Source organism: Copadichromis virginalis, linkage group LG9 (assembly GCF_057382275.1).
Source record: "Copadichromis virginalis isolate Kocher_CV1m ecotype Utaka linkage group LG9, C_Virginalis_male_GT1.1, whole genome shotgun sequence".
Taxonomy (NCBI): domain Eukaryota; kingdom Metazoa; phylum Chordata; class Actinopteri; order Cichliformes; family Cichlidae; genus Copadichromis; species Copadichromis virginalis.
The window spans coordinates 35,472,442-35,496,094 of record NC_140626.1 but is presented as its reverse complement, the minus strand read 5'-3'; the positions used below and the strand labels follow the sequence as shown (position 1 = coordinate 35,496,094).

At 47.7% G+C, this 23,653-nt stretch overlaps 3 protein-coding genes across 6 annotated transcripts in view; all 3 read right to left on the bottom strand.

The window, feature by feature from the left end:
* kmt2ca (lysine (K)-specific methyltransferase 2Ca) overlaps positions 1 to 7,497 on the bottom strand; it is a 49,941-nt gene extending 42,444 nt beyond the window's left edge. For all 3 annotated transcript variants that reach the window (XM_085469035.1, XM_085469037.1, XM_085469036.1), the window contains exons 1-3: positions 7,268 to 7,497; positions 3,671 to 3,901; positions 2,268 to 2,347 (exon numbers count right to left, since the gene is read on the bottom strand). In XM_085469035.1, the coding sequence (XP_085325161.1) occupies positions 2,268 to 2,347; positions 3,671 to 3,900 (310 nt within the window). In that variant the 5' untranslated portion in view covers position 3,901; positions 7,268 to 7,497. The remainder of the gene's footprint in view (positions 1 to 2,267; positions 2,348 to 3,670; positions 3,902 to 7,267) is intronic.
* A 672-nt stretch (positions 7,498 to 8,169) lies between these two features.
* On the bottom strand, positions 8,170 to 15,043 carry xrcc2 (X-ray repair complementing 2). Of its 2 annotated transcripts, none has more exons than XM_085469130.1 (6): positions 14,967 to 15,043; positions 9,878 to 9,959; positions 9,755 to 9,790; positions 9,531 to 9,680; positions 9,180 to 9,441; positions 8,170 to 8,821 (listed from the first exon to the last, which is right to left on the bottom strand). In XM_085469130.1, the coding sequence occupies exons 1-6, from the start codon at positions 15,036 to 15,038 to the stop codon at positions 8,488 to 8,490; spliced, it is 936 nt and encodes a 311-aa protein (XP_085325256.1). In that variant the 5' UTR covers positions 15,039 to 15,043; the 3' UTR covers positions 8,170 to 8,487. The 2 variants fall into 2 exon arrangements, with proteins under 2 accessions (XP_085325256.1, XP_085325257.1); XM_085469131.1 differs by lacking the exon at positions 14,967 to 15,043 and adding an exon at positions 10,573 to 11,937.
* Positions 15,044 to 15,405: 362 nt separating this feature from the next.
* LOC146702420 (uncharacterized) overlaps positions 15,406 to 23,653 on the bottom strand; it is a 15,151-nt gene continuing 6,903 nt past the window's right edge. Inside the window, exons 3-7 of the mRNA XM_085469048.1 lie at positions 22,549 to 22,815; positions 21,770 to 22,317; positions 20,563 to 21,696; positions 17,954 to 19,054; positions 15,406 to 16,075 (exon numbers count right to left, since the gene is read on the bottom strand). Of these exons, the coding sequence (XP_085325174.1) occupies positions 15,542 to 16,075; positions 17,954 to 19,054; positions 20,563 to 21,696; positions 21,770 to 22,317; positions 22,549 to 22,815 (3,584 nt within the window). The 3' untranslated portion in view covers positions 15,406 to 15,541. The remainder of the gene's footprint in view (positions 16,076 to 17,953; positions 19,055 to 20,562; positions 21,697 to 21,769; positions 22,318 to 22,548; positions 22,816 to 23,653) is intronic.

The following is a 23,653-nucleotide window of genomic DNA, read 5'->3' as shown; positions in this document are numbered from 1 at the left end:
GCAATTTTTTAAAATATTTTGCGATATTCAGATTCTGTACATAAAGTTAAACTTTATCAATATTCATTTTATCTAATATCAAAGTCTCGCACTCAGTCTTTCTCTCATTTCAGTTTTATTGTTGACAAACTGAACGGTTTGTATTACAGTCTAGTCCAACTTAGCCGAATGCAACCATCTGGTACAATTAGAGATGGACCGATCCGATATTACGTACCGGTATCGGTCCGATACTGACCTAAATTACTGGATCGGATATCGGAGAAAAATAAAAAATGTAATCCGATCCATTAAATATCACGAAAGCACCTCACAAAACTTGCAACACGCCGTAACTCACCTCAGAACGTTAGCACGTCGGAGCAGTATGCATCACGTGATAGAGCGGCTGTGGCATGCGGGACCTGTCGGTGGTCTGGATAGCATGTGGAGCTTCGCTAGCAACCCGGCATTTCATCTCCGACAAAGTTATCCCCGAGAGAAGTAAAGCAAGTGTGTAAGTCCATCTCTGAATGTTTGTAAAGCATTCCTGCGTTAAGCTTAACAAGCGATATATGGAGCGACTGCCTCTCCTGCTGCTACTTCAATCATGAAACTGCTTAATGATCAGCTGATCGGCTTTTCTGTCGCGAGTCCGTGTCTCTTGTTTGCTTTTGGCCCACTTTGCACCAGAAAGAGGAAACCAGTGGCTGAACAACAGCAGCACGTTTAAGCTTGATCAGCTGTTGTTAGAATGTATTTAATATTACTTTCTACTCCAGGATCTTTTTCTACGTAGCTGACGCTGGTAACTGTGCAGGGGCGGATCTAGCAAAGTTTAGCCAGGGGGGGCCGATAGGGCATGAACAGGGAAAAGGGGGAACAAAGACATACTTTTCTTTCTTATTCTCATTTAAAATGTCTAGCTTTTAATAAATAATTATCTGACACCCAAAGTTTTAATCTGATGTAAAATGAATAGAAGTCCATTACTGTATATAGTAACTATTAAGTCTAATATATATACCCTAGTAAGCTATAGTACTTTTTCCTTTGGGAAGGTACCATCTGTGCAGTCTGCAATTTTGTTGAAGAAAGATGTTGAATCTATTTAATATTTCTTGAAAAATAATTGATTTCTGTGCATTTTTTTTCACACTGCATCAAATTAAGGTTGATTACGTCGATTAAGCATCATGAGGTGGAGCGTGAGGGGTGGTTCCCTATTTTTTATTTATTTATTTTTGTTGTTGCTGGGAGTTGGAACCCTATTAGTTAGGTTGCTTAATATTTATGCTAAGTACTCTTTAAAATACCAGAATAGGGAGGATGGTGCAGGTTTAAGTTTATTAGATTGATCAGTATTGCTGAACTATGAAATATTTTTTTTTGCATACAGGTATAACAGAATAGCTTTAGTGTAGTTGTTGTTTTAAACTTGAGTATGAACTTATACAAAATGCAGCAAGATATTTAAAAAACAGTTTTGTTGATTAAAAAACACTATATCGGATTCATATCGGTATCGGCAGATATCCAAATTTATGATATCGGTATCAGACATAAAAAAGTGGTATCGTGCCATCTCTAGGTACAATTATAGCTATTCTGAACTATGCAATATGAAAACTATGCAGCCCCTTCAGCAACTGAAGAATTTGAAAGTAAATTAAAACAAAATATAATTTTACATTAAATAAAAAAGTTTTAAACTTAATTAAAATAAAACATGTCTTAAATTAAAATAAGTAAACTGTCATGTTTATTGCTGCCAAACAAACAGTTAAACACATTTGGACAGTGTCAGGATTCTTGCTCAGAAAAAGGATCAACATGCTCTGAAGTCAGAGTTCCAGTCCACAAAAACTTTTTTTGTAACAAAATATCGATTTCTGCCGTCCCTGTATTGATACATTATTAGCAAACAAAATATCACGATACCACACAGTATCGATTTTTTCCCCCACCCCTACTGTTTTTGGATATTCACATTTGAAACAAAATTAGCTGCCTTTCGAGAAAAACAAAAACTTTCCAGAAGTCCTTGAAACCCGTTTCCTCTTTCCCTCCCAGGCTTCGAGACTTCTGATTGGCCAACATTTGTACACGGCTAGGATTTGGCATGTTCTTGACAACATTTGACTGCGTTTTTGGCGGTTACATGTGGACAGGATTGTTTTAAAAACGGAGAATCTCAGTTTTCAGAAATAGCCGTGTACGTGTTGATGTAGCCTCCAACACTCAGACCTCGTAGCCTCAAACACAGACATCCAGCTGGTTCTACACACCTGTCTTCTGGAGGGGCTTCGTCTCTGTGGCATCCATGCTCTCTTCATCCTCTACCTGAGCTCGTCCTCGGCTCCGCCCCCTGCGTGCACGCACACACACACACACACAGAGCAGTTAGAGGTTAACACAGTGAAGGAACAGCATTAACCCTCTGGATCCTCCTCCAGCTGTGTCCCCATTGAAGCCATTGCAGCACATCTGGATCCCTTCGATGCGAGCGCCATGCCTGACTTGTGTGTTACAGCAGGAGGAGATCAGCTGCTGCGTTACATCATCACCCGACTGAAACGAGCATCAAAAAATAAAAAAGAAAAAAGAAAATGTCAATGAAATCAGGAAAACAACAGTTAGCACCCGACGCTGCTTTCTCACAGCTGTTTGACTCCGCCCACAGAAACAAGGACGGCGTTGGCTCCTCAGACAGCTGCCTGAAGGTCCTGATGAAACGCACGTGTAGCCCAGCAGGTCACAGCTCAGACTCACGAGTGCTTTAACCGCAGAGGCCCGATCAGCCTGTGGCGGTGAGGGTCCTCACAAAGACAGAATTACAAACGTGTGTGTGTATTCGTTCTAAGCAGTTGGCTAATGAGCATCAGGAAACACCTGAATCAGGTAAACATGATGACATCACAACAGAGATCTGTGTGTGTGGCAGGAGGTAAAACCAGGAGCCAGCACGTGCCCCCTGTCAGACTCCCTCGTTACCCAGCATGCAACTTCCTACTTCCTCTCCAACACACACACCTGTATATTTGTCTCTGTGAGGACTCTTCCCTCCACAGACTGAATCTAAGCAGCAAACACACACAGTCAAAGTTTCAGGACCTCCAGCATCACTTCCCCTGCACTGAGTGTGGATCAGGTCCAGGCTCGCCCTGCTGGATGATTCTGGGTCCACCTCAGGGCGATCGCGCTGCTAGCTTCCACACATTTCTGACCCTCTGACTCAAACTCCAGACCTCAGATGTGCTTCTCTGTCCTAAAATAAGGAGGCTGTTACTCAGTTACTCTGAAGTGAAAATGGAGCGCGGTGGTTTCTAAACACAGTTAATGTCGTACTTTTACATCATCGCCGTGCTGCAGGTGGCGTTAGCCTCGTGGGACCACACAGAGCTGTTGCCGAGCTGCTCGGCCTTCTTACAGGTGTCGATTGTGGCCTGCGGTGGTCTGCACCATGCTGGATCAGGAACGTGAAGCTCTAAAACATCAGTGCTGACCCTGCTCTGACTCCAGGATCCTCCCCTCTGACTCACCTGCTTCATTTATGCAGAAATACCAAACATGCAGCTGCTAACCTGCAGCCACGTTGTTCAGCTGGAGGAGGCACCACGGATCAACCTGCTGCAGGAACAGGTGAGCACACCTGAGCACACACTCACATCACACACACACACACACTTACTTCTTTCTTGATTTGGGGGGCGGAGGGGGAGGAGGTGGTGGAGGAGGAGGCGGGGCAGCAGGTCCAGAGCGCCCGCTGCTCCCATCTTTCCTCGGTCGCCCACGGGGCCGCCTCTCAGGGGCGGGGCTAGAAGCAGTGGCTTTGGCCAGCTGAGCGCTGCGGCCGGCCCGAGTGACGGGAGGGGGTGGCCCTCTGTCCCGAGGCTCCTGAGGCTGAGCCTCAGATGGCATTCTGGGTAAAGAAAGAGAGAGAGGTGAGGAACAGGGTGGAGCTGGGATTTATGCTTCCCCTTTAAACCCACACTACACATAAGCCACGCCCACAAACCCTCTGAAACCTGACTGCAGCCCACCACCTTCTTCCTCTTCTACTGTTACTTTTGCAACAGGAAGCTGGAAGAGAACAAATAAACAAGAGAAGAGAAACTGTACCGCCCCCTGGTGTTTGGGCGGTGAACTGCGGAACACAGACGCTATAAACTCAGGACAGCCGCACAGCCATCAGGTGTGTCACCTGTGTGTGGTACAGTGTGTTCACACGTGAGCGCAGCCGATGCATAAAACGAGTTTCCTCACGTGAACGCTCCACAGCTGACCTGCTATTTCACACGAGAACAAGTCACACCTCAAAGTTTACAAAGCTGATGTAAAGGACTCAAAGCTTCCAGGCACGACAACGCACAGACACACAGCCAGATGTTGGACACCTGCAGGGACTCCCCCAGGAAGAGCAGCAGCTCGGTGTGTGAGGTCACACAGAGAGGGCGCGCTGTGCGCCCTCTCTGTGTGACCTCACACAGAGAGGGCGCGCTGTGCGTCCTCTGAGCTCAGGTGAAGTACAGACGCCACGAGGACGATTCAGCAGCTCCTAAACGCTGCGCGACCAAACTTGAGGATCAGGTGACGCTCAGGTGTGCTGCATTAACACACCTCAGAGGTCAAAGGTCAGACTGTTTGCAGAGCCTCCTACAGAACGAGGAGGACGTGAACAACGATGGGAGGAGCTAACCAATACCAGCACGGTGCACAGCGAGCTACAGACCCTCCCACAACCTGTCGTAAGGAAGTTCTCAAGAACCAATCAGGAACACAGAGTTTTCCATAGCGTTTCCATAGCGACCGGTGTCTGGGCCTCGGTAAGCTAACCCTGCAGCGCTGATGGTCACATGACTGCAAACCCTCCACACGCAGACACGCTCAGTTTAAACCTCGAGCTTGTGATTCACACGGCCGCCGCCACACGCCCTCGCCGCCACACGCCCTCGCCGCCACACTCTCCCGTCTGTTTCTCTGCCCATTAACAGCTATGGCGCCATCATCACACACGGATGTAAGCGGCCCACGTAGTGCCGCTCAGCTCACCCTAAAGTCAGAATGGCAGGTGTAAGTGGTGTTTGAAGCAGCAGGTGAGGTTAAAGCGCCCAAAAGGCGGGCCGAGGGGCGACTGTTACTGACAAGAAAAGCTTCCTCAGTGACACCGGCCGCGCTGAACCTCTGCCAGGCGCCACACGGTCCCGTATAAACCACTTCCTGTGAGCTGCCAGAGGTGCGACTACGTTGTGTCTCTCTGAGCGTGAACAGAAACAAAAACTGATGCACCCGCCTGGACCAGAACGAAGCCGCCGCCACCTCACAGCAGCTCATCCAGCCACTCGTGCAACATGAAGCTGAGCGACCTTTGACCCTGTCTGCCTGTTGATCAGTGTCACAGCATCCTGCGTTGGTAAAGGACCCTGAGAGAGGTGCTGCCATCTGAGATGCTCCCGTGGGACATTTTGTTGTTTTTACTCGACGATCATTAAAAATGTTTTTATTCTGAGGAGGTACACTCAGCTCTGCCGCTGTCGGGTGGAGGCCAGCACCACCCTGTCTCATTGCAGGAAACCCCACTAACCAGACCTGGTTTCAGTCTGACGCCGCTGCGGCTCAACGATGGCGCAAACCATAACCGGGATTATTTTACTCACTGACCTAATTTGGATTATTTACCGTGGTCACCTGAACTTTATTAAACCTGGAAGGACAAACGGGGACACGCAGAGGACAGCAGGCCCAGACCAGCCTCATCGCAACCAACCAATCAGCAACCGGAACCCAGGTTACTGATCCTCAGGGTCCTGCCCCCTCACGGAGACAAATCAGCCTCGGTTAGCGTTGCCGCATGCAAGCTGCAGAGACTCAAAGCCAACAGCCGCACAGGTGCTCACTGAAAGGTTTGAACCTTCATTTCTGTGAGCTTCTGTTCCGCTCAATGACCTGTGATCACATGCCCTCCAAACGTCCAATCAGGGGTGGGAAGAGCCCAGCTGGCTCGAGCTGAACTAAACAGCGAGTGCATATGAGCTTCTGCTGAGGAACAAACACAGTGATCATCTCCACAAAATCACAGCTGACATTAAAACACGATTAACCTCTAACGTCCACGCTTCCTGTCCGACGGGCGGCGGGGTCCCTTCAGCTCGGCAAACATGGCAGAAAAGCAGCTGAGGAGGAGCTGCAGCAAACACGGCACGGAAACATGGCTTTACGGCGCCGTTTAGTTCAGGCACAGGAAGTAAACAAAAACACGAGCTCATCTTTAATCCCACTGGCTGATTAGCTGTGTGGGCGGGCAACCATCTATGTCCAGGTGAATTCACCATCAAGCGCAAGAGACATGTGGCATGTTTGAAGTTTAAGGAGAATATCTGGTGTTTGTGGATGCTGGTCTCATCTTTGATCCACGCCACCAACAGCTGCAGTGCACCTTCACCTTAGACTGTAAACTACGCCTGTCTCCATATTCTGACTGTTTACAGACAAACGGATCAATCAATCAGTGAAAACTAACCAGCAGATGATCTGATTGACTCGATCAGCACCTGTGGGATTATTGGAACCAGATTAGGGTTGACTCTCGGATGGAACAGGTACAGGTGAGCGCTGCTGTTGCCTGTGTAGGTATTATCCCTCTGCTCTGTGTGCCAGCTTAATGTAATCCAGCTGTATACCCCGGGACCGATGAGGTGCAGCTCTCTGGTGTCAGCTGGTCAGAGTACTCACCTGCACAGGTGCACAGTGTTTACAGTGTGCTGATTAAACGGACCTAGTGCATATTTTGGTGTGTTTTTCACTTTTCTAGCTGCTGTGCGTGTACCTGCCCAGGTGTGCCGCTGGACACCAGGTGAGCTCAGTGTTGTGTCTGGTGAGGTTAAGGTCTCAGGTGAGCCTCGCTGGGTGGCTGTGTGTGGGTAACCTGCTGGTTAGCATGCTAATAAGCTCGCCTGTCACAGCGGCCGTGGAGCCCGGTACTGCCGCCTGTGAGCCCGCTCACAGCCCCACACGCTCGGTGCGGCCTCGGTGAGGGTACCGGGAGCCGTTCGGTGGTTCTAACTCGCTGTTTAAAGGCTTTCCTCCGGCCCGGAGCGGCTAGCGCTTAGCCGTTAGCTCGCTCGGACCGCCCAGTTGACTGATCACTTCTCTGTTAGCGTTAGCGTGCAGGCTAGCTGTTAGCAGCCCGGTCCGCGGCGCGCTAGTGGCGGGTCGGGATGGGCGGCAGGAAGCGGGACGTTTAGCGAGCCGCGGGAGTGTCGAGAGAATAGGGAAGAAGCGTCCTTACTGATTCGATGCAATTCTCTTTTTCCTCTCCAGCTTTCAGCCAACTTAGAGCGACGACTTCAAAGCCAGCAGCGAACTTCTGCCAACCTCAGCCTCCGTTTGACACGCCTGGCACGGCCGGGTCTCCGGCGGAACATTCCCGGCGGAGCACGGAGGGAAAAGCGCGGTTTTTACTCCGAAAACTGGCGAAAAATTAAAGTTGAAGCGGTCGCTCCGTCACGGAGGCCATGTTTGGGAGCAACCGAACCACCGCCTGTCAGTGCCAGCAGAGGAAGTAGGTCCCGCAAAACACGTCCCGCCTCGCCGGGCCGCACGCTCCCGTCAGACCCAGACACGGGCGGCGTGTACCGAGGATCGGCCTGTGAAAAGTGCCGGTGTGCAAGCCTCCACGCGGGCACCGGGAATATTTGTTTGTGTTGTGTAAAAAGTGTGTCTGACCCCGCGGAGGGATCAGTTGGAGGACTGCTCTGGTGAAGCGGCTCTGTCAGCAGACCTGGAAGTCCCGGAGCGGAGCGCGAGGATCCGGACCGCGCCAGGCACGTGCCCGAGCACGGAGCAGAGGGTCGGGGTCAAGGGTCAGGTTAGTGTCGACCCGAGAGCGCCACGCCTGCAGTAAGAGGTTCCGGTTATTAGCCACTAAAGTTTAAAAGAGCCAAACTGTCCGTGACAGTGACGTCATCACCCTCATCACAGGGATGCTGACGTGGTGGGCGTGTCTGTCTTGGATAACACTGATGGTTATGATCGTCGTTTCATGTATTATGTATGTCAGACAGGAGAGAATAAGCTCCGCCCACAGTACCAGTATACCTGCAGCACCTGGAGCTGACGCCACACCCACCTCAGTTATTATTAATTAATCTACAATCTGCTGATGGGTCTGAGTGGAAACAAACACACAGGTCACAACATACATGTCCAGTTTATTGAACACAAACACTAATGCTGACCCTTTGGCCCCTAACAATGACCTCATCCTGACCCCACCCCCTCCATTTTCCCTGTACAGTCCCACCTGTGCAGCTCATTACAGTCTGCTCCTGTTTCCACTGTGGGCCGAGCAGCAGTCAGAGCACAGAATCACATCACACAGAAAAACACGCAGATGAAGTAAACAGTCTGTGCTGTGAGGGGCGTGTCTGCGGCAAGGGCTCAAATGTGATTGGTCCCTCAGCCAGATGACGGACATCTCCCTGATCCATGATTGGACCAGAGTCTGAGTTACTGACGTGCAGCACATTTGTTCTCCTCGGACGCCGACAGGAACTCCACTCCTGCCTCCGTCACACAGAAGGAGCTGCTCCAGGAGACCTTGACCCTCGAAGAGAAGGTGGTGCAGTGGACGGTGAAGATCTGCTGTCTCCTCTGCTCCTGGTCGTGTCCTCCTTCGGCAGCCATGTTGTTTCCTGGCTCCTGCCTGGAGCACAGCAGCCGGTGGGTCACCAGCCTCTGCCAGGAGCGGCAGAGGTACGACCGCTCGGAGTCTGAGGAGGAGGAGGGGACGCCGGGCCTCCTGATGGCGTGACAGGTGGCGAAGACAGTAATTCTGTAATCCCTGTGGAGTAGGAGGAGTCAAAAATCAGAAAATTAGTGAGCCACAGTCCAGAACAGAACCACCACAGGCTCCACTCAGGTATTTGACCCAGCAAAACACGAACAAACCAACATTTTACACAAACACTCGTCAGAGCGTGAGCGATTGACCAGCCAACACCCTGACCTACGGTGCTGACACTGCAGTTTGACCACCAGGGGGCACTCTGCACATGTGTTTGTACCTGAAAGAGAAAAGCTGCGCACATGACCGTGATCGTATCAGAGCTCAGCGGAAGCCTTCAGAGTGGTGGTGATGTCACGCAGCGCACTGTAACGCATGACCTGCGAGCAGCCTGAATCAGTCTAACTCCACCCACCTGAGCAGGCGTCCCAGCAGCTCCGCACACCTACTGAGCTTCTCCTCCTGTTTGGTGTAGCTGGCCCCACCCTCGCAGCGATCCACCCAATAAAACGCGGAAATGCTGTCTATGAGGATGAGCGCCAGGGCGGGCCGTGATGACAAGGTGGTCTCCAGGAAGTGGAGGGTGAGGAGGAGCTGTGAGGAGGAGTAGCAGTGAACAAACAGGAGGCGGGACAGACATGAGCGCAGCGCCGCCTCGTCTGCTCCGGCCAACAGCGCTAAGGACCCGGAGAGAAAGGGTTAGTGTGTAACTTCCTGTTTGTTTGTGTGTGTGTGTGTGTGTGTGTGTGCATGCGTGTGCATATACCTGCGCTCAGTTTGCTGTCCAGGATGCTGACCAGGTGTAACATGTCTAGGCTGTAGTCGGTGTCCACAAACACCACATCCACCTCCAGACCCCCAGCTGCCTCCGGCAGCACGCAGCGGCACAGCAGGTGATACAACAGCTCCGTCTTACCTGAGCAACACACACACACACACACGTTTACATCCAGGTTAAAGGTGGAGGCACTTCCTGCATCGTGAACTCACCTGTGCCCTCCAGCCCAAACAGCTCCACCACCGCACCTGAGAGCAAGAAACAACACATACAGTGAGACAGTCACCTGACTGACAGCATGTGTCAGCTGTGAGTGGGTGGGCGTGGCCAGTCACCTTGGTCGGGTCCTCGGTCTTCCGGAAACAGACGAGGCTCAATATCCTTAAGGCAGCGCCGTGCCTCCAGACGAGCTAACAGCTGACAAGACGCACACACCGTTACACTCTGCTCCAGGATATACACTCTGCCATATTACACTCTGCTCCAGGATATACACTCTGCTCCAGGATATACACTCTGCCATATTACACTCTGCTCCAGGATATACACTCTGCCATATTACACTCTGCTCCAGGATATACACTCTGCCATATTACACTCTGCTCCAGGATATACACTCTGCCATATTACACTCTGCTCCAGGATATACACTCTGCTCCAGGATATACACTCTGCCATATTACACTCTGCTCCAGGATATACACTCTGCCATATGACACACTGCTCCAGGATATACACTGTACAGATCATTACACACTGCTGCAGCACGTAGACTGTACCACACTACAAACTAAACACGTGTTTTGAGTTTCCGGCAGCATCTCCAGCTGTGCAGAGCTCTGCTCAGTGAAGGTCACAGCAACACACCTGTACCAAACTCGAACAGGTAACTGTCTGTTTTCTTCCTACATCGCTTGTAAGCAGACACACACCCTCTGACAGTTACCGTCACGCGGTGCTAACAGCGCTCTCATCTCGCTAACAGCGCGGTCACGTGACACACAGGCAAACACGGGCTTCGGTTTCTCACCTGAGCGCCGCTCTCGCTCATCTCAGCAGAGCTCCTTCTCCTTCGGGACCCGCCACGGCTGTTTTGAACTGACTTCCGGTTTCCGCCATATTGCGACCGCCACAGCAACCGGAAACACGTGATCTCCACAGTAGCCGGAAACACGTAACTTCAGTTAAATCGACTTTGACAGGGAAAACTAAATTGTGTTTTTGTTACTATTGATGCTGCTGAAAAATAAATTTGGTTCTAAGTGTTTTAACACTCTGGGTTTATTTAAAAAAATCACCATCCCTTCAGCTCGTTTGTGGCCAAAAGTGTCCATGTGTTAGATTAGATTAGATTAGATTAGATAGAACTTTATTAATCCCTCGGGTGGGTTCCTCTGGGAAATTCGATTTCCAAAAAAGCACAGCACCGACAGAGTTATACACACACACATATATATATAAATACAGAGACAATATAAATAAAATATACGAAGGGGATAAATAGAATAAATAGGAATAAAAATAAAAATACAAGTGAATTGCACATTTCAAGTATTGAAAGTTATGTTTTGTCAACGCGAGAGTTGAGCCTCGGGTGTGAAATGTATGGTTTTCAGGGTTTTCCTCGCTTTCCCTGGGTGTCTTCCCGTGTTGTAGTTGTGTCTTATTTTGAAAGGATTATTTACGCGTTACCATAGCGCCCGAGAGCATTAAGGGGCAGAGAGGAGGATGTTACTCTCAATGTTGTTGGCGCATTTCAAGAGGACACTGCTAATAAAATTACACAGCTGAATTCGCGTTTATTATATTTACAAAATACCACAGTTTTTGTAAATATAACTTCGCGGATTTCACCTACCGCGGGTTATTTTTAGAACGTAACTCCTGCGATAAACGAGGGACCACTATATTATTAATAGTAGAGTCTGGGACATTTAATTGATTAACATCAACATTATTGAGCACTATTATTTTTGTTCAAGGAGAGCAAAAACTATAAAACTCTCTCACCTTGTTCGTTGCCAAAAATGGCAACTTTTGTGTGGTTTTTTTTTTTTTACAAAATGCTGTAAAATGTATATTTATTAAAACGTTGATCTACTTTTACCGACTTGACTCTTTAAATTAGCTCCAGTCCTTTTCTTCAAAAAACCAAAATTTTATCTATATTCTTTTTTTTTTTTTACACTTTAAATGCCAGTTAGGTCATATATTACCAGTAACTTTTCAGATAAAACAGTAATAAAGTCCTAATGGTTTCATAAATCTTCGTATTTATTTATTTTTTTTCATATAAGCATCGGGGACAAAGCTGTCTTGCAATTGTTGAGGTCACTATAGTGTGGGCCCTTTTTCTTCCAGGATCACTCTTCATTTGTAGGTTTAGAGGTCTCCTACTACTGTGAAGTGATTTTCATGGGACAAAGGCTTGTATTCCAAGATCTGGGAGATTGTAGAGATGAGCAGTGATGCCCTTCTTACCATCTTTCCAGAAAAATAAGTGATCTAGAAGCTGTTAGGCTGACTTACAGCAGCAGCACTTTCTGCACCTGCATAAACTCCAGGACACATTTACTAACAGTTTTTGTTGCTGTATGTGCTGCAGCTTTGATTTTTTTACTATAATCATATTTTACTCTACAAGAGTCAAAGTGTTTTTAGCAGGTGCTTCAAAGCAAAGTTTGACTGTGACACTCAAAGCTCAACAGTCTGTATCAACAAAAATTCCCTGCAGCCTGTGTAATATTTGATGCGTCATAATTTATTCCAGTCTGTCTTGCAAATACATGTTTGCGTTGCAATGTCATGCACAACACACAACTATTAGACCCTTAAGATCAAACCTGTGTCATTCTTTTGGTCCACTGCAGTGTAGTAGTCAGCACAGAGCCCAGAGGGTTATACGTAAAATGTATAAAAATATTATTGATTACAGGATAAAACATAAATGTTAATAGCAACTGTAACCTTTTTACTTTGAAGTTACAAGTATAAACAATGCTGTTACATTTACACTAAAATTTTTACTATGAGTATGGAAACAAGTGAACAACATTTTATAATAAGCTTAACTGGAATTCTGTACACTGAAAAACAAACAGCACATAAAAACCACAAACAAACAGCCAGTGCCTTCATCTGTCCATCAAGTGTCAAACATCACATTGACCTGTAGTCTCTGCTCGTCAGCACATGCTTTTAAAAAGAGCTCCATGTCCTCTGCAAACTGAGAAACAAAGAGGAGGAAGTCCCTCTACACAAACACTGCAGATGACAGGCCAGGCAAACATCTGTTGACCTGTTTGAATGCCTCCTCATCATGTGAGTCTTGAAGTTTTTTTGTAAGAAGAGTAAGACCAGAGTGAGGGCGTTTCATTTTCATGGACTTTCCACAAGCCGCAGTTTCATTTAGCACAGAGGGACGAGCACATGAATGTTCTACTGAAGATTCAGGAAATGGTTTAGATGCTGGAGACGAGACATCGAGAGGGAGATGGGGCTCCACGGAGAGTTGAGTGGGAGAGAGGCGGGGCTCCACGGACAGTGCAGCGGGAGAGGGGCGGGGCTCCACGGAGAGTGCAGCGGGAGGGAGGCGGGGCTCCACGGAGAGTTTAGTGGGGAGCAGTCCTGAATGCTGACATGACAATAATTGCCTTGCCATATCCCCACGCTGTATGACTGTCATGTTGCAGACAGGGCAGTGAAAGTGCACCGGCATATCATTTTGTCTGTAAGAGAGAAAAAAAAAAAAAAACAATATGTAATTTAAATGCAGTTGTACAGAATGCAATCAGTTTATCTAACAATCAGATTGTACATATGAACAAAAATACCCAAGCCATCCTCAATAATGAAAGCAAAATGTTGTGGATCACAAGAGCTGTCAGGAAATGTGGTGAACAGGAAAAAATATTTAATGAAAACACTTTTTTCTAGCTGATGAATGCACTGAACTGTACAATGTGAAAAGCAGCTTTTAAGTCAACAAAGACACTGCAGAGGTGCTGAAAAGAAGTGCATATTTATAACTTTAACTATGAGGTTTATTTAATACCAACATACCTTTGAAAGGCAAAGCATTTTTAATGTGTCCATTTATTTGCTCCTCAATCTTTGCCCTGACAGTAGGGCTGAGAGTGGGGCACAGAGGGCAGTGAAACAGCCAACACGTGGTGCACTCCTGCAATTCTGGCTTGGAGGCAGAATTCCAATTTGATATGTGCATCTAAAACAGAGAGAAACAGATAAACACCATATACACCTTTAAGTTCAGGTTTTAGCAGAAATAACATGTTACAGTTAGCATGTTAGAGATTTGGGGAGAAAATTCTTTACAAAAACATAATTTACCAGACACTTTTATTTGTGACATACATATCTATTGACATATAACAGACAATTTAACAAACGCTAACAAAAATCTGGGCAATAAAAAAGCAGAACAGAATGGAATAGAGAATAGTAGTATTTATAAATGTATAAATCTCTTTGTGACAAACTTTACAGCGTTGATGCAGGTGGAATGAAAGATGTGAACAAAGTGCAATACGCAGTAAATGGAACAATGTGCATTGATGTTACAGATCGTGAAAAGTAGTTCAATAAGAAGCAAAAATCAAATACGTTTGAAACTGACCACTAAATGCTAACCAGAGGTGTCAAAAGTGCAGTCTTACTAAAGTTTAGATACCTCGGGGGTCTGACCGTTGTTGTAACGCTAACAAAGTGCCAACATAATCAGTGTAAGCAAACTAGATGATTTCTAAAATTATATAATTATTAACGGCAAATTTATACATGAAAGACTCTGTGCCAACCTTTATGATCCACTTGCAAGGTTTCCACAGTCGATGATCCGTGCAGTGCTACTGTGGAGGTCACGTGTTTTACGGCTACTGTGGAGGTCCCAATATGGCGCTCCCAGTGGCTGCAGCCAGACCCTTCTCCCATAAAGACCACAGCTGGAGCATTACCGTAATGTTTATAACACTGCGCAGCAGAATGACTCGAGCTGCAGCCCTCTGACTTTAACAAGATGTGCAGCCCCTCCCCCTTTGAGCCAGCGTCTGTCTAATTGGCTGCCCGTCACAAACTGAAGGTGTGCTTCACCTGTGTGAAGCTAACGGCAGCATGTGAGTGATCACTGAGGCGCCAAATGGGGCTGAACTAGTGAGGAAGACGAGAGGTCAGAGGTCACGTTACTGAGGCGGGCAGTCAGAGGTCAGTGACACTAACAGATGAGGCGAGCTAGCAGTGAAAGTGGAGGAGACTCCTGAACAGCAGCATCAGTCTAGTTTATAATCACAGACACAAAGGTGTTACCAGGGAGGCTGCTGATTGGACAATCGTGCCTTGCCTGTTATGTGCTGTGTTAGATGATAAACAGCTCTGTTCTTGTGTTTTTCTCAGTGAGGCCGAGTTTACCTGCACCACACCTGTCCTGCAGTCTGGTGTCCTCCAGTGGTCCTGAGTGCGAGGATGAGGATTGGTCGTCATGGTGACACTTTAAGCTATATAATCTGAAAACTGATTCTTATTTAAACTCATCACACAGTGACGATGATGATGATGGAGGACTCTGCAGGGAGGACTTTCTCTGTCAGGACTGGAACTACTGCTAAATACACTCGAATACTTCGGTTTGATTGTAGCATTTGTGATATTTGTACTACGCAGTGATGGCTCCAGGCTCACCTGCAGTACCTGTGACGTCCACCAGGGGGTCATGGCCCACATTGATTTAGATTACTCAGAGCCTGACGCGACCATATAAGGATATCCCCTCTCTGACATCATGCAGTTCCATGGGCGGTGCAGCCTGACCTTTGACCTCATTAGAAACCATGAACAGCAGGACAGAAAAAAGGAGCAGGACATTATTTCATTTTATTGTTCAAAAACAGTGTGACACACACACACACACACACCTAAAATCACTGAAACCAGACTTCATAGAAAAAATTAAAACAAACATGTTTAACAAGAACGTAATCAGCCAATCAGAGGAGGCGCTGCATTGTGACAGAGCAGGGGGAGATGGTCACCTGACAATCCTGCAAGTCTCTGTGAACCAGGTAAGTCTGCCTGTGCACACCTGTCTGTCTGTCTGTGGCAAAGGTAGCCTCAAACCTATCAATCATCTGTGAAGCCCCGCCCCCAGCCTTAGTGAGACCACCAGCCTTCATTCTTCCTCTCCTTTGTGTGGGTTTGGTTGCTGCACTCTGATGGGCTTTTCTAAGACCATGTGACAACTCCTCTGACTCCAGTAGGTATCTGATTGGTGGGCCAACTCTCCTCCTTCGCTGCCGCTGAGGCTCCTCCCCATTCTCGTTCTTACCCTGGGTTCCTTCTTTCCATTTGCCATCAGAAGCTCGAGCACTGCTCATGGCCATCCCAACTCTGTTGCCTTGGGAACTGTCTATGATGCTGCGGTGCTGATTGCAATGATGCAGGAACAGTCTGCTGGCACGGCTGAACTTCCTGTTGCAGATGTGACAGCCGAACGGGCGCTTCGGTCTGTGGAAGACAGACGTCTGCAGAGGAGAAAGGTCACGATTAACTGAAGGCTTTCAGGGAGTTTTTAGACTTCCTGATAATAATGAATTACAGTCGTCCAGCCTGGAAGTAATAAATGCATGAACTAGTTTTTCAGCGTCACTCTGAGACAGGATATTTCTAACTTTAGAGATGTTGCACAAATGGAAGAACGCAGTCTTACATATTTGTTTAATATGTGCATTGAAGGACATGTCCTGGTCAAAAATGACTCCAAGGTTCCTCACAGTGTTACTGGAGGCCAAGGTAATGCCATCCAGAGTAAGGATCTGGTTAGATACCATATTTCTAAGCTTTTCAGGGCCGAGTACAATAACCTCAGTTTGATCTGAATTAAGAAGCAGAAAGTTAGCGGCCATCCAGGTCTTTATGTCTTTAAGACATTCCTGCAGTTTAACTCATTGGTGTGTGTTATCTGGCTTCATGGACAGATAGAGCTGGGTGTCATCTGCATAGCAGTGTAAATGTATGCTATGTCTTCTGATGATGCTGCCTAAGGGAAGCATGTATAATGTAAACAGAATTGGTCCTAGCACTGAACCCTGTGGAACTCCATAATTAACCTCAGTGTGTGAAGAGGACTCTCCATTTACATGCACAAACTGGAGCCTATTAGATAGATATGATACAAACCACTGCAGTGCAGTACCTGTAATACCTACAGCATGTTCTAATCGCTCTAATAGGATATTATGGTCGACAGTATCGAACGCTGCACTGAGGTCTAGCAGGACAAGCACAGAGATGAGTCCACTGTCAGAGGCCACAGAAGATCATTTGTAACCTTCACTAAAGCTGTTTCTGTGCTGTGATGAGCTCTGAAACCTGACTGAAACTCTTCAAATAAGCCACTCCTCTGCAGAGGTCCTTCTACCGTGCCACTATCGAGAGTGTGCTGGTGCACGCCATCCCTGTGTGGTACGCTGGTTGCACAACAGCTGACAAGAAGAGACTACAGAGGGTCATCAGAACTCCCTGGACTTAATTGCCAGCTCAAGATGTCTCTCCAGAGCCAGGGCAATTATAAAGGACCACCTCCATCCTAACCACCACCTCTTCAACATCCTGCCCTCTGGAAAAAGGCTCAGATCCATCAGGTGCAAAACCAACAGACTAAAGAACAGCTTCTTCCCGTGGGCTGTCAGAACTCTTAATGCAAACTAGTGTGTAAAGACTTCCCCAACACATCCACCCTGACACTGCTGTTGATCATCTATGTGCAATATCTCAGTCTTTCCATGTTCTGTGCAATTATTTTGGTCCCAGTCTGTTTCAATGTTTCCTCCACATACACCATGTATATAGTTCCACTCACATATGTATACATATACACTGTTTTTTATTTTATTCTATTGATTTATCCATCCATCCATCCATCCATCCATCCATCCATCCATTCGCTTCCGCTTATCCTTTTCAGGGTCGCGGGGGGCGCTGGAGCCTATCCCAGCTATTGATTTAATTATTTATTTATTTTCCGCCTTCGTTGTATATTGGTTTCTCTTCTTTTTACTTTAGCACCTTTGTGATCCAGCTACCCAATTTCGCTGTGCAAGAAACTGCACAATGACAATAGAAAGTCTCTAAAAGTCTAAGATGATCTGTTAGCTGTTTGACAACTACTCTTTCAAGGATGTTTGATATAAAGGAAGGTTGGAGATTGGCCAATAATTAGCTAAGACTGCTGGGTCTACAGATGATTTTTGAGTAAAGGTTTAACTACAGCCAGCTTGAAGGCCTGTGGTACATAGCCGATCATTAGAGATGGGTTCAATCTTTAATATGGTCGACCTAAGAACTTAATGGCAGGTGCTGTTAGCTGCCTCCTGATTGATCAGTTAACTGTGGCTACCAACCTTTTTTGGGCTCCGTCTGCTGTGTGTGGGTTTGTTTTCTGTGTCCTGATTGGCTGTTCTTTGACCCCGTGACAGCTCCTCTGACTCCAGCAGGTACCTGATTGGTGGGCCGACCATCGTCCTTCTCAGCCTCTGAGGCTCCTCCTTCTTCTCATCTCCCTTTCTTCTGCCCTTTTCAACCACGTGACTTATGTCTTTAACTTTAGCGTCAAGCCTGTCAATCATCTCTGAAGCCCCGCCCCCAGGCTCACAGAGGCCAACAGCATCTGATCTTTCTCTCCTTCTTGTGAGCTTGGTAACTGCCTCCTGATCAGTGTGATTGGCTGTTCCAGAATCATGTGACGTTTCCTCCAACTCTAGAAGGCATCTGATTGGTGGACTGACCATCTTTCCTGGTCTCTGAGGCTCCTCCTCTTCCTGTCTTCCTCCCGTTGAGACCATGTGACCTGTGTCTTTATCTCCAATGTCAGAACAGTCAGTCATCTTTGAAGCCCCGCCTCCAACAGAGTCTTTTGATCTTCCTCTCCTCCTTGTGTGTTTGTTAGCTGCCTTCTGATTGGTCTGATTGGCTGTTCCAGAACCCCGTGTTGTCTCCTCTGACTCCAGCAGGTACCTGATTGGTGGGCCAACCATCGTCCTCCTCGGCCTTTGAGGCTCCTCCTCCTTCTCCACACAGACTTGTTGCACCTCCCTTTCTTCTTTTTCTTCCTCCTCCGCTCTGCTCCTCTTTGTCCCCCTCCATCCATTCCCACTCCTGTTCAGGGTCCAGTAGTTGACCAACCAGCTGGGACGTGTTCTCGCACGGTTTATGCCTCTTGACCAAAAAGGAGCCTTGGTGGGTGCTGTGAGGAGGGGCTTCCTGGGCCTCTGAGGCTCCTCCTCCTTGTCATCCTGGGTGGTCTGTTTTTGTGGTTTGTTTTTAGGAGCTTGGGCGTTGCTCAGGGCCGCCCCACATCCGTTGCTGTAGAGACCACCTATATTGCTGTGGTGCTGATCGCATTGGTGCAGGAACAGCCCGCTGGCACAGCTGAACTTCCTGTTGCAGAGGTGACAGCCGAAAGGTTGCTTTGGTCTGTGGACGGACGGGTGGAGGGCAGACGCCTGCAGGGGGGAAAGGTCAGACAAAGGTCAGGTGAGCGTTGGGTTAATTACAGCTAACTAAAGACAAAAGGGGCAGAAAAGTCTGGTTAAAAGTCGGGAAAGAAGAAGCCCATCCATTAGGGGTGGGCTTTGATTATCAATTTATCGTTTAAAATCGATTCTAGCTTGGATAAATTTATTTTGCCCGGAATGCCAGAATCTCAGGTTAAATGAGAGCAGGATTCTGTACAAAGATGGAAACACAAAACACAAAGAATTCACTCTGATTTTTGCTGTTTTGCTTCCACCACGATAAAAATCACACTTCATGCACAGCTCTCTCTCTCTGTACTTCAAGAACAGTTTCCCGTCTAAAAATCTGTTTTCTGCATTATTCGCTTGCTTGTTACGCACAACTCTACCGTTGTTTACAGGCTGTTGGCCGCTGTTTTTGTCCTTTTACTTACTTCTGAGAAGAAAGCCTCATTTCTGCTGTTCAATACTGAGCAAATTTAAACTTTTTAAAATGATGCAAATTGCAAAACTCTCAGCTGTGCCTGTAATCAAACCTCTGTAAACTTTGCTCTGCTTCACTTCAGCAGCATCAGGTCATGTTCATGTGTTGATTCATGGTTTTCTTTCGTTTTTGATCTACTGCAGAATATTTTTAAGGTCATCTGTTAAAATCCAGGCCAGGAAAGTCGCCTTCATGTTTTTCTGTGTTTTATCCTCAGTTACTTTGACACAAAGCCCTCTGCTGTGATGCTCACACCTTTGATAAAGTCCCGCAAGTATCAGCTTTCTTTTTATAGATATAAAAATATGGAAATGTACTGATGCATGACCTGAATTATAATATTTCTGACTGTCTCAGGCTAAATTTACCCGATTCAAATCGAATCGAATTGTGGATCGAATTGATTCGGGACCTCATGAATCGAAATCGAATCGATTCTAGAGATCAGTGACGATACCCAGCCCTAATTTCCATGGTTACCTACTCGGAACCACTCGCCATGACTGGTTTTCCACTACAATCTGGTAAGTACTTAATGTACGTGGTCATTGTTATAGCAATTAATGTGCAACACCAATAAAGGTGGACGTCGAGGCGCGATGGACCCGCTGCTTGGTCTGTGGCGTCAGACTCGGGAACACGGCATTGCTTTTGTAGCCATTTCTGTCGCTACCCAACTTCAAAAATGGCGCTTTTCATTTTTGTGAATGAGACGCCATCACGACTCATCGAGGGAAGCCACTGACTGGCCAATCAGGGGCACATTTTCATATTTGCTCGAATTTCCTGGAACGCCGGCCGAACATCACCTGGTACCAGGAACTACGAACTAATAGGAAACCTGAAAACCGCGGCAAGTCGATCCGAGTAGGTAGAAAAAGAGGCTGTAGTAACAGGTAAAGTTCAAGTAAAGGTCAGAAGACATGGGCTTGTGTTCTGCATCCTGATTGGATGATTGTAAAATATCTGTTATCACCTCTGACTCTAGAAGGCATCTGATTGGTGGACTAACCGTCTTTCCTGGTCTCTGAAGCTCCTCCTCTTCCTTTCTTCCTCCCGTTGAGACCATGTGACCTGTGTCTTTATCTCCAATGTCAGAACAGTCAGTCATCTTTGAAGCCCCGCCTCCAACAGAATCTTTTGATCTTCCTCTCCTCCTTGTGTGTTTGTTAGCTGCCTTCTGATTGGTCTGATTGGCTGTTCCAGAACCCCGTGTTGTCTCCTCTGACTCCAGCAGGTACCTGATTGGTGGGCCAACCATCGTCCTCCTCGGCCTTTGAGGCTCCTCCTCCTTCTCCACACAGACTTGTTGCGCCTCCCTTTCTTCGTCGTCCTCCTCCACTCTGCTCCTCTTTGTCCCCCTCCTTCCATTCCCACTCCTGTTCAGGGTCCAGTAGTCGACCAACCAGCTGGGACGTGTTCTCGCACGGTTTATGTCTCTTGACCAATAAGGAGCCTCGGTGGGTGCTGTGAGGAGGAGCTTCCTGGGCCTTTGAGGCTCCTCCCCTTCCTTTCTTCCTCCCGTTGACACCATGTGATCCGTTACTTTATCTTCAGTATCAGAACAGTCAGTCATCTTTGAAGCCCTGCCCCCAGCCTCACTGAAATCAAAAACATTTTTTGGTCTTCGCCTGCGCTGTGTGGGTTTGTTTTCTGCATCGTGATTGGAGGTTCTGACACCACCTGTTTCCTCTGACTCCAGCAGGTACCTCATTGGTCGGCCAACCATCGTCCTCTTTGTCCTGTGAGGCTCCTCCTCTCCTTCCTCTCTTCCTCCTGTTGTGACCATGTGACCTGTGTCTTTAGCATTAGTCTCAGGCCTGTCAATCACCTCTGAAGCCCCGCCCCCAACAGCATCTTTTGATGTTCCTCTCCTTCTTGTGGGTTTGGTAGCTGCCTCCTGATTGGTCTGATTGGCTGTTCCAGAACCATGTGACACTTCCTCCGACTCCAGTAGGTACCTGATTGGTTGGCAGACTGTCCTCCTCTGCCTCTGAGGCTCCTCCCTCTCCTCTGCATCACCCTGCGCGTGATTGGTTTGTTCTTGCTGTTGGTCAGCAGCAGCTTGTGCGCAGCTAGAAGCCGGTCTGTGGACGGAAAGGTGGAGATCCAGAGACGCCTGGCTGGTGACGTTCAGACCACACACCTGGAGACAGGTAAAGTCGAAGGTCAAAGGTCAGAGAAACAAAGGTGATGTGACGTTCAAGTGAAGGACTGACCTGGCAGAGCTTCCACCATCTCTCTGCTCCTCCGTCTGTTGAGGACTCCACCGTGCTGCTGTCATCCAGCTCCTTCTGCTCCTTCCTCGGCCTCCCCATCTTTCTCCTCCGCACATCTCTGCTCGCTCTGCTGTGATTGGCTGCTGTTGGCCCATGTGACTGCTGCTCAGACTCCAGCAGGTATCTGACTGTCGGGCCAACCATCCTCCTCGGTCTCCGACCCTCCTCAGTCTTTATTATGACAGATTTGACTCCTCCCCTTTCTTTCATGGTCTCCTCCCCTCCTCTCTCCTCCTGCCCCTCGTTCTCCTTCCTCTCCTGGATCCTGGTTGTTTGTTCCTCTCCTCGCTTGCTGGTGTGGGACTCCTCATCCTTCTTCAGAAGCTTAATCTTTAGTCTCCTCCTCTTCCCGGCCGCATTTCCTGCGATGTGATTGGTCGATTTGTCAGCCAGTGATGACTTTTGTCTTTCACCACCATCAGGCCACCTCCCCCCCACCATCTTCTTCTTTTCTTTAAATGCCACATTCTCAGAGCAGAGTCTCTCCTCTGCAGGAGAAGAGTAAAGGAAGTTAATGTTCAAATACTGATTAATACAAAGAACCGATCACTAATCAATAACCCAGATACTGACTGATGCAGAGAGTCAATCTCCTGTGAGAGGAGGCTGAAGGATGAAAGGTTGGGAGGTCAAGAACACATGAGCAGATTAAAGGCTTCCTGCTCTGAGTGGACTCGATCTTCAAACATCTCATTTAACCTGACACTTACAAAACCTACCCTCAGGTACGTGCACCTCCTGCTCCTCTTCCTGCTCCTCCTCTTCGGCCAGCCCCGGGCTCAGGGGAGCGATGAGTCCAGGAGGAGCAGCCGAGACGTCCGCAGGAGTCGGGGGAGGCAGAACAGAGTGCTCGGAGAACAGAGGCACGCTGGGTAGCAGGGCGGGGCGGTCGGTGCCGCAGCGTGATGCCCGACTCCTGCAGAGCTGCAGCAGAGCGCCCCCTGCTGATTCATCCACCTGGAAGGCGCCACAGTGGCAGGAAACACCTGAGAGGGGAGAGGCGTACGTGTGAGCGCGCTCTGCTTCAAACAGTTAATGGGCGTGTCCAAATTCATGGGCTGCATCCTCCCGAGGACGCATTTGTAGAACGATTACATCACAGTGACGCGCCGAAGGCTGTCCAAATTCGTAGACTCCTCCGAATGCAGCCGACAAATGCGTCCTGCTTTTCCCCGAATTTGAAGGACGGGTCGGGTGTGTCCTTTGTGGCCCACCATATCCCAGAATTCATAGCGCAGCCCAGCCAAACTCCAGTTTCTGGCAATGGCGGCCGCTACTAAGTTTTAATATTACTGTTACTACTCTCTCTGGGTCACAAAATAAACTTTTAACATATTTTCAGGCGAGAATGTAGCTGTGTAAACTTTTAATATCTGCTCGGTTTATCAAGATATCGCATATTTGCAAAAGTGCTTCGATGTTTTCAGAGACTTCTGCTGCCCACCAGCTCGACAGCTCGCCGGGAGCTCGAGGGTCACTGAAGCCGCCGAGAACAGCAAACTCCCAGCACATCATTTTCAGATCACCTCGGTCTTTCGCTGCTCGGGTTAAACGTAATATATAAGTCACTTAGAGAACCTAAAATGTTATTGTTTGGCTTTTTTTCAGTGTTTTATTTGTTTATGAGTAAATCGGTTTGGCTGAGATTAACATTATTAGATTAGATTAGATAAAACTTTATTAATCCCCCGGGTGGGTTCCTCCTTGGTTTTCACACAGCTGAATAAACGTCAAACAGAAAACTGATTAAACAGATGGTCGAGAGTTTACTCCAGTGTCCTGTTATATTTTAGATAGCAAGGAGCAGACGGCCGAGTTTATTAA